The 10,330-nt window shown below is 46.8% G+C and overlaps 1 protein-coding gene across 2 annotated transcripts; it reads left to right on the top strand.

Moving 5' to 3' along the window:
- Positions 1-968: 968 nt before the first annotated feature.
- On the top strand, positions 969-6,550 carry bmp4 (bone morphogenetic protein 4). Of its 2 annotated transcripts, none has more exons than XM_038779098.1 (4): positions 969-1,160; positions 3,637-3,753; positions 4,382-4,740; positions 5,353-6,550. In XM_038779098.1, exons 2-4 carry the CDS (start codon positions 3,725-3,727, stop codon positions 6,189-6,191), a joined length of 1,227 nt encoding a protein of 408 aa, XP_038635026.1. In that variant the 5' UTR covers positions 969-1,160; positions 3,637-3,724; the 3' UTR covers positions 6,192-6,550. The 2 variants fall into 2 exon arrangements, with proteins under 2 accessions (XP_038635026.1, XP_038635034.1); XM_038779106.1 differs by having other exon boundaries at positions 977-1,160; positions 3,637-3,757.
- The last annotated feature ends 3,780 nt before the right edge of the window (positions 6,551-10,330 follow it).

Genomic DNA, 10,330 nt, shown 5'->3' with positions numbered 1-10,330 from the left:
TGGATAAAGATTTAAAAAACAGTTTAAATAACGATAGGCAAATATGTTTAAGATTCGGTCCAGCAGAAACGGGAAGTTCATTGAAGGAATACTGTTCAAACGTCATGCCCATCGACAGGATGTTTACTTCACCCTCACCGCCCCCCCCCCCCCCCATCCTTAACACCCAATTTTGAAAATAAAGGATTCACCATTGTCTTCCTTGACTAGCGCTAGGAATGACCGCGTAAAGGTGACCTATGTTCAAACGTGCGAGCATGTTGGTGGAAATAGTTGACAACTCTTTTGTCCACGCTCTGTAGCTTTTACTTAAAAGAAAACAACTTTTTATTTAAAAAAAACTAATGTAGATATTCCGCAAACTTAACACCGTGACCTCTTATTTGCAAAAAAAATTCCATCTCGCCTCAAACCAGACTTCCACCTGAATGACACTGCCCTCTAATCCTGGTCCTGAGCAAATTCTTCCCGACACTTCCACCATACATACTGCTTTTAACTTTATTCTGTCCCTGTGATTTGTCTATGTGACTACCTTGCCCCCCCCCCCCCCCCCCCCTCTCCGCCCAATGTACTTTTATTTTGCTTGTGGGAACTTTCTGTCGCTCCGGAAGAGCTCATATATGGGGATTCTGAATAAAATACACATCTTCCCGAGCCATGGGTTAACGTGCTGTTGACAAGGAAGCCGGTAAAAGCGCCACTGGTTTAACCGTCTCAAAGAAAAGTGGGGAATAGGCTACACCATACGTGTCTATGTGTATAGACGGTGTTGACACGCTGATCTCCGTCTTGCTGGATGAACAAATATTGCCGAGCAGCTAAGAAGGAAGTGAAAAGATTACGGAGATGGCGTAAGTGAGGCTTTATGAACTCGGGTTAAAATGCCACAATGACGTACATACTTTCCAACAAATTGCATGAACTGGGCGCCCACATATTTTGCCACATCGGGTTGACTGACTGCCCCAGCTTTTAAAAATGGATCTAATATGGGCTTTTGGCTGTCCACCTCTTCCCCGCTAGCGCCCCCAGCCAGCGCCGCTTCCCGATCAGTTGAATTTATTGGACCAAATGATGTTGTCACGATACACCGAGCGGGAGAATGCAGGTGAATTAGGTGCGATTATTTTGGAATATCTGCCTGCGATAAATCCATGGTGAGTTGTCTTTAACTGTGATTGGGACCATTATTGTGCACCATATACGTGCTAATGCTGAGATAGATGGGTTAAAGCTTGCAACCCCGAGAATTAATGAATATGGATTGACAAGGGTTCTTTCAGCTATATGCTGGCTGCCTATTATTGTAATTACATGTGTTCCATTTCAAAAGAAAAATGCGAGGGCGCTAATGGTATCGTCTTTGCAGAATTCACTTTATAGTGGGCACAGTCCGCATGCATTTATCAAAGTTGACGGCGTTTTGGGTATCAATTGGCTGATCGTCTGCTCCAAGATGCAGCGCTCGGCTCGCTTCTTGAGACAAGGAGACAACTTTTGTGTTAAGGTTTTTTTGTTGTGTAAAAAGTTTTTTGGCGACAACTTAAAGGGATTCTCACGCGACTAGGTATGAGAGTCCCTGCTTCATTCTGGGGTGCACTTGAGTTGATGAGCATGCAGGACAGAATTGATCGAGACGTCGGCCCGGCGATGTCTGGCAAGTTGTACTCTCGTGTCTGTGAGGTCAGTGAGATAGCTTCTGTAAACATCGGTGAACCAATGAGTCATTTTCATGCCTTACCTGGAAGCAGAAATGCGCTGACGTTTGCTTTGTTATTGCCTGTGGCATCCATGAAACTTTTGTGTTATATGTATTGCCTTTCTTGGGGATGAATTTGGGGAGAGGTTGTGTAAACCATGCGTGCCTTTTTGGAGCTCTTTAGTGAACATGGGTGTCGGGGCAGTTGGGACTTCTGTGTTTTGCTGTGGAGTTGTAGGAATAACGCTGTGTGCAATTTCAGGCAGTGCCTGTTTGTGGGATCCTGCACCGACGATACCTGAGTTGCTAATATCGTGTGCCCATTAAAGAACCTTAACGGCTTCCCCTCGTGGGAGGTGCCGATTGTTGGCTGCATTTGGTGCACACGAAACATGCTGCTGAGGGGCTATTTTCGGGAAATCAACGAAATGTTTCGCTGCAGTTGGTAAACCTACGTTTGAGAAATTCGGTGCTGCCGATTCCCTGGGTGCTGCGCTTCATAACAATCTGATATCAAATTGCTCGATTAGCCTGCTGTGTGAAATGTACTAAAAGGTACACAGCGATCCGGCAGTGAATGTTGTCCCGTGTGAGGGGGGTGAGTCGGAGCGAGGAGCATTATGATCTGCTGAGAATTTGCACCATTCTCTGTTTCTACTAAATGTTTATTAAACATATACTATGTAGGCTCAGGTTGGGTGGAACTCACGCGGCATCTTATGTAATTCTATGTGGTCGCGGTGTGTGCCCGCCTGCAGCACTGCAACTGCATGCGTTTGTGTGAGCACTATTCATACTCGCCGCTATCCCCTCCCCTGTTACTCCAGCCCTGGGCGCTGTACCCGACATTGATTGACAGGCAGTCGGGCTGAAACCCCTCCCGCACTGTAGCTTGGAGGGGGCGGGGCTTGGTATTATAATAGTGGGGGAGGGCGCCGCCTGGTGCGAGACAGGTGGGAGAAAGAATGCTGGAACGGAGGCGGGGCGGCGAGAATCACTGACAGAGGGGGCGGGTCCGGAGTGGATGATTGGCAAATGGGGCGGGGCCCTGTGGATGATTGGCAGATGGGAAGGCGGCCGGTGAGGATGAATAAAGATGAATGGCAGTGGGGTCGGGGTCCTTTGTGAGGATTTTTGGCATTTGGGGCGGGCCCGATGAGGATATGACAGTAGGGGGCGGAGCCTTGTTGGGATGATTGTCAGTTGGGGCGGGGCCGGCGAGGATGAGTGACCGTGGGGGCGGGGCAGCTGTGGCTGATTGACAGATGGGGGATCTGGTTAGTAGGGGGCGGGACCGGTGTGGTTGATTGGCAGATGGGGAGGGTCAGGTTAGGATGTGACAGTAGAGGGCGGGGCCGGTGTGGATGATTGACAGACGGGGCGGGGCGGATTTGAATGATTGCATATAGGGGGCGGGGCCAGTGTGGTTGACTGACAGATAGGGCGGGTCCAGTTAGGATGAGTGACCGTGGAGGCTGGATGATTGACAGATGGGGCGGATTCCGTTAGGATGTGACAGTAGGGGGCGGGGCCGGTGTGTGTGATTGATTGGAAGATGGGGCGGGTCAGGTTCTGTTGTCACAGTAGAAGGCGGGGCCGGTGTTGTTGATTGACAGATGGGGCGGGTCTGGTTAGGATGTGGCAGCAGGGGGTCGGGGCCGGTGTGGATGATTGACAGATAGGGCGGCTCCAGTTTCAATTATTGCTGGTAGTGGGCGGGGCCGGTGTGGTTGACTGACAGATAGGGCGGGTCCAGTTGGGATGAGTGACCGTGGGGGGCGGGTCGGGTGGATGATTGACAGGCGGGGCGTGTCCAGTTCGGATGTGTGACCGTGGGGGCGGAGCGGGTGGATGATTGACAGATGGGGCGGGGCTGGCTGACGTCGCCGAGAGGAAAGGGAGACTCTGCTCATTATATTCAAATGTTGTTCCAGGAGGGATTTGATAATACGTAGCCGAGCAGCCAAGCTCTAGAGTCCCTGAGCTTTTCAAGAACTTGTCCAAGATCGGCTGTCAAGAATCATGGACTGTTTTCATCTGCCTTGTTTTCTGTCAGTGAGTAGACCTTTTTATACCTTTGTAATAGATTGGTAGGGATTTCATACTCCTGTTTGCATATTGTTGCAATGTGTGTGCGTGTTTTAACCGTTCATTTAATTCCTCTCTTAACATGTACATGCGATCATTCGCTACATCAGGGTTGGGTGAGAGTATGGGGGGGGGGGGGGGGGGGGTCTGGAATTTACACTTGTCAAGAAGCAATTAAGGAAGTGTTGCACCCTCAAACTCCAAGCTAGCAAAGTAGTCAATGTGGAAATGTGAACACATTTAAAATAAAAACTCTGCACGAACAATTTGTCTTATTTGTTCTCTATATTTCTCAAAAGATCATGAGACCGTTTGGGGAGCTGCCCGTTGCAGGATTTTAGACTTGTTGCTTTCAAAGAATCCAGTCTAAGATAATTACTGAAATAGTGAAAACACAAAAGAGTAACAGAATGGTGCTATCTGCCTGATTATGGGCTATTTAGCTGTAAACCGAGTGAGACCAAGTAATTATACCTCTTCTCTCACTCTCTTTCTCTGTGTCGTGCGCTCTCTCTGGGGCGTTGATTGAAGATTACTTGTAATTCTGATTCGTTTTTTGTTGTTGTTGTTGTTGCTTGTTTTGCTCCGCAGAGACACCATGATTCCTGGTAACCGAATGCTGATGGTAATTTTATTATGCCAAGTCTTACTGGGAGGTAATGCTAGTCTGATACCAGAGGAAGGGAGGAAAAAGTTCGCTGAGCAAAACCAGGCGGGTGGACGTCGCTCTCCGCAAAACCATGAACTGCTACGCGAATTCGAGGCCACTTTACTCAACATGTTCGGGCTGCAGAGTCGCCCGCAGCCCAGCAAGTCTGCGGTCGTGCCCCAGTACATGCTGGATCTCTACAGGCTGCAGTCCGGGGACGAGGTCACCCACGACATTAGCTTCGAGTATCCTGAAAGATCCACGAGCCGGGCCAACACCGTGAGGAGCTTTCACCACGAAGGTACTGGACCTGCAGAATCATTGAGATGATTGTATTGATTACAGGCAGTCAATGATAGCCGGAGCAATACTAGCAGAACATGGCGGGAGATTAACGTAAATGCATTTATTCGTTCAGTTCTACTTTTTAAAGAGTTACGGGGTGTATCGCTGTTATTCTTTGGGGCAGCGTGCGAGGGATACATGCAATTTTAAAACATGGAATGCATGCATTCAATGTGTTTAAATTAAAAGCTTATTTGGCATCCATCGGTGGCTGCAGGACACACAAGGAGTCATATAGACTACTCCAACTCGCCCTGTTTAGAATTCATGTTTCAGTGTAAATATTGAGAGGGGCAGGAAGGGTTGTTTTGGCAGGTGACAAAAATATTTTCTGAATCTAACCGCCATTCGCAGCTGAGTGTTCAGCGTGTGTGAGTTACATTAATTCCTCTGGTACTCATGCAAGTTTTTTTTTAAGTCGAGGGCCAGTTTTGTAAAGTAGGTCTCGTCTCAGTTTGTTTTTTTTATATCAAATTCAGGGTATTTTGTTTTGGTCCAAAGGCATTTTATATTTTCCGTGGGCGAATCCAGTTTTTAAGGGTTGTCTCTCCTTTCTGTTGCGTAACAGAACACTTGGAGCTGATGCCAGGGCAGAGGGAAGACACCCAGCTTCGCTTTGTCTTTAATATCAGCGTGGTGCCCGAGAACGAGGTGCTCTCTTCTGCGGAGCTGCGGCTGTACCGGGAGCAGATCGACAGCGTTTGGAGCCGGGAGGAGGACGGGTTCCATCGCATCAACGTTTACGAGATCATGAGAGCCCCCAGCGAGAAGGGCGAGCTGATCAGCAGGCTCCTCGACACCAGGCTGGTGCACCAGAACAGGACGCGCTGGGAGAGCTTTGACGTGAGCCCGGCGGTGCTGAGGTGGACCATGCAGAGAGAGCCCAACCACGGCCTGGCCGTCGAGGTGATCCACCTAAACGAGACCACCAAGAGGCGGCACGTCCGGATTAGCAGGTCGCTGCACCAAAGGCACGCCGCCGACTGGTCCCAGCTCAGGCCTTTACTTGTAACTTTCAGCCACGACGGCAAGGGACACGCTCTCACGCGGAGGGTGAAACGGAGCAGCAAGGGGCAGAGGCGCAAGAAGAACAAATCGCACTGCAGGAGGCACTCCCTGTACGTGGATTTCAGCGACGTGGGCTGGAACGACTGGATCGTCGCGCCGCCCGGTTACCAAGCTTTTTACTGCCACGGGGACTGCCCCTTCCCGCTGGCGGACCACCTGAACTCGACGAACCACGCCATCGTGCAAACACTCGTCAATTCGGTGAACTCCAACATCCCCAAGGCTTGCTGCGTCCCCACAGAACTCAGCCCCATCTCAATGCTTTACTTGGACGAGTATGACAAAGTTGTGCTGAAAAACTATCAGGAGATGGTGGTGGAGGGATGTGGGTGCCGCTGAGTGAACTAATGAGAATTGACTTTTTTTATATATATAATGTCTGGACACTATTCGAAACAGGCGTTCACCATTACATTATTTATGACTTATGTGCAAATGTTGACCATATGATCATATATTTTGACAAAATATATTTATAACTACATATAAAAGGAAAATAAAAATGAGTCATTTTAAACGTAAAATAAATTTCTGTACAACGTCCTTGTTAACTGTATATTAGTATGTATATGTTTAAATTGGAATATAGAAAAAAATGTTCATAAATGTTCATTAAGTGTATTATTTATTATTTTTTCACCCTTTTCAGAGTTGAATTCAGTGTGTAAGTTTGTGCAGAATTAGAAATCTAAACTGAACTACTTAATGAGTTCCTCCTTTTTAGTTTCAAGGAAGCGGTTTAAGCATTTGACGATCCTTTGTTGGGAAGTCGATTTATAAAAGGTGTGAACGGGGGTTTAACATGTAGGAAGGCCTAGCAACAAATCCACTTCTTGTGCTAATGGATGTGAATAGGTGACTTCGGTGCGCTGGGAAACGGCTGTCCAGTGAATAGCTTGGGGGGGGGGGGTTGGGTGGTGGAAGAGGGAGAGAATCACCTTGAAAAAGACTTGGGGGGGGGGTGGTGGTGGTGGAAGAGGGAGAGAATCACCTTGAAAAAGACATGAGGGGGGAGGGGGGGGGATCTCACATCCAGACGACTCGATCTGCTTTAACTGCTATAATACCTGTTGTCATTCATGTCACTGGCATTTCAGAGCCTGTGGCAGGAATACCTTCAAACCGATCAGAAATCTCCTTGGGCCACGCCATGGGTCAGATTCCTGTTGAAAAGCGCTGGCTCTGGTACCTAAACCTTCAAATGAAACCGAATTTCTCCCGCCATTAAACGTTAACTTGCTGAAATCGTTTCCCAGTGACAGCGTTGTGTGTCACTGGGTGGGGGTTACTGTTTTAGAATTTCTATCTTTTCAATTGTGTCCTCTCCACTCCACCCCCCCCCCCCCCCATCCCTAAAACTGTAAGAAATTTGCCTCCAAGCAAATCATTGTCAAAGGGATATTAGGAAGGTAGCGGGAGGGTTAGCAGATGTTAATCAAGGCTGCATGTTAGGCTTAATTTTTTGGAGATGTTGAAATGCAGACTGCTAGGGCCCAAAAGGATTCTAAGCAGGCTTTCAAACTATACCCCCCCCCCCCCCCCCCCCCACACACACACACACACGAAAAAAAGCCAACTCCAAGAGTTGCCTAAGCCTGCGCTCCCTGGAGTGTGTGCAGGTGGAGAGAGCAGATCAGACCCTCAGGCAAAGCCATCCATGCTCCCTCACGCAATTTACTCACGGCCCTCTCAGTCTTCAACTGTGGCCAACTTGAATAAATCTTTTTAAAAAAGGATTGGATGATTGCATTCCCTCAGGAAACATTTGCTTTCGTTCCACATCATATCTCTTCAACTGTATAGCATGGGAGAGGGGTGGGGGTCGACTTTCAAATCTGCAATGTTTAGGAACTTTATTTTCGCCATTAAGTAGTCTGGCTCTATCTTGGGGTCTCTCTCTCTACACAAGTGACTGTGTTCGTTGTTTTTTTAATGAATGGAAGCGGTATATAATTGTACGCCAAGCTTGTCCCTTTACTGTTTTGTCACGAGGCATCAGAATTATACGTGGACTTTAAAAAAAAACATAGTGTAATTTTAACATTTGCGATTATAATACATTATATACCGTAGCGTTTAAAAGGAATTCGAATGTTAGCCTTTGATTTAAATGGGTTGGGCCTAGAACACGCCTGCAGGCTTGAGACTGGGGGGTTGCATCAAAAATACAATAAGGCAGAAAGACGCCTTTTCCTATGTTCAAATGTTCCTGGTTTTCAAAGTTTGTGTGTGGTCTGATCGCTCTTTTATGGGATGAATTCGGCGAACCTTTTTTGTTTGTAGATGAACGGCTATGGAATGTCTCTAGACAAGGAAAATTACCCCCACCAAATACCAGATTGCACATTTTAATCCCCAAGACCAGGTTTAAATCATTCTGCAGGCTTGCTGGCAACAAGCGGGTCCCAGGCTGATAATGCCGGGAGAGTGCATCTTGCTTCCCAAAATTTCTGTCTGGGGTGGGGGATAAAAAAATCAACAAGAGCGAAATCATTTTCACGGGATTTGGAAAATGAGTGGAGGTGGGAGTTGATTCCTGTGTCAAATTCGGTTCCAGTTGAATCTGACTGAAGCTTTTTCTTCTTTTGCAATGCCGACCTTCGAACATGGCCCATTTTCCTTGGTGCCTTCCATATTTATACAATTATATTGACATCACCTTCTCCCAAAACATTCACCCCCCCCCTCCCCCCTCCGCAAAGAGTCCCCAGCACACGAGGGCCACTCAAACTGAAACGCACATTGCCCATCCTCATCTCTCCCCGCTGTCCTGCGAGAGGAAGGTAGCCTTTTATTTGAAGTCAGCTCCCACAGGTTACTGATGCCAGTTTTTTTTTTAAAGCGACCGAAAAGGAAAATCATTTCTTCCCATTCTCCCTTCTGCCCAGCCATCGTTCTCCTATCTCTTAAGGCCCGAAGGCGGGCGACCTGCTGCTTTCTCTTTAACGTCCTGCATATCAGGCATAACCATGCCGGAGAAAGAATTTCATTTTGAAGTGCCAATAAGCTGAAGGGGAGTGCTTTTCAGCTGTTTGACAGTGCAATTACACACATTTCAACTGATACGCTTCATTCAGATAACATCGCCCTACCATTACTAAATCAGGAATGGTAATTGTCTGGTAGCTCATTACCCCAACACTCAATTCTCCCAGCTACACGGAAAACAAGCACACATTTATTAAAACGCTTCAGGAAATGAAGCGACAGCCTTCCTGCATATGTGCATACCTCTCTAGACTTCTTAGCGCCATAAGCAAACGTTTGAAGCTATTAACTGATTGTAACATTACACTTTTGGTATTTCAGCTTTGGCCTTCGTTAGAATGTATCTGCACCAGTCTCTTTTTCAAGTCTTGCTCACGGAGCCATGTGCACCGAAATCAAATCATTATTTTGTTCAGTCATTTCAGTTTCCAAATCGTGCCTTTGTTCCAATTTGATTCCATTCAACAGGCTCCAACATGCAGAAAGCTGGTTCATTTCAAATCACAGTAGGGTTTTGCAGGGAAATATTTGTTCAATATCGCGTAAAATGCACAATCTTGCAAGGGCGCATTGAAATTGAGCTGACTTTTCGCGTGCGTGCGACTCTTATCACGTATAACTTCATTTGCGTAATTAATGAACAATAAACAACAAATCACTTTCGTGTAATATAATGTGCAAGTAATTCCAAGATTGGAACTTCATTCAAACACAAACAAGAGCATCCCTGTTAAAACTGCTACATTTCCAATAAAGAATTCATGAGCTGCATTGAAGCAGAGAAACTCCTAACTCACTTGCAATCCCTTCTTGTGCTGTCCGTTGACCTCAAAGGCAGAATTCAATCAAATGCTTTGATTCGCAGTATTCTTTATTTTATTTTAATGTACACTGGTACGATTTGGGCTTGAGTTTAGATTGAGCGATAAGGACAACTAAGGTGAAAGGTGAAACTGCACACTACAATTCTGTACATGAATTAAAGATACATTTGATCAGATATCACTGAGATCTTGCAGATGTTAAAGTTGAGAAGTCTGGTTAATGAATGCATTCAAATGCCACCAATTCTCTTTAATTCTTCCTTTCTTTGTAAAATTATATTCCCCATAAATTTATCTTCATTTTCCTTTGCTTAACATCGGGCCTTAAGACGTTAATTTTTAAGTTTAGTGCGTTTGGACAACAACCTTAGAGTCAGTGCTGGATGCTAACATGTAATGTTAGGCCTGGTAACTAACTCCAACTTGATGCCAAATCAGGAGTAAAAGATCGGAGTAGCACAGTGATTAGCACTGTTGCTTCACAGCGCCGGGGCCCCAGGTTCGATTCCCGGTTTGGGACACTGTCTGCAGAGTCTGCACGTTCCCCCGTGTGTGCGTGGGTTTCCTCCGGGTGCCCCGGTTTCCTCCCACAAGTCCTGAAAGACGTGCTGTTAGGTGATTTCGACATTCTGAATTCTCCCTCCGTGTACCCGAACAGGCGCTGGA

The sequence above is a fragment of the Scyliorhinus canicula genome, chromosome 2, assembly GCF_902713615.1.
Source record: "Scyliorhinus canicula chromosome 2, sScyCan1.1, whole genome shotgun sequence".
Taxonomy (NCBI): domain Eukaryota; kingdom Metazoa; phylum Chordata; class Chondrichthyes; order Carcharhiniformes; family Scyliorhinidae; genus Scyliorhinus; species Scyliorhinus canicula.
The sequence above is the reverse complement of the archived record's forward strand: the minus strand, read 5'-3'. Positions and strand labels throughout refer to the sequence as shown.

What these genes read in the sequence shown, in the direction of transcription:
- bmp4 (XM_038779098.1), top strand. Translation starts at nt 3,725, where the DNA reads ATGGACTGTTTTCATCTGCCTTGTTTTCT. An exon ending in TTTCATCTGCCTTGTTTTCT is followed by an intron (nt 3,754 to 4,381) that starts GTCAGTGAGTAG and finishes TTTGCTCCGCAG; the next exon opens with AGACACCATGATTCCTGGTA. An exon ending in GAGGAGCTTTCACCACGAAG is followed by an intron (nt 4,741 to 5,352) that starts GTACTGGACCTG and finishes GTTGCGTAACAG; the next exon opens with AACACTTGGAGCTGATGCCA.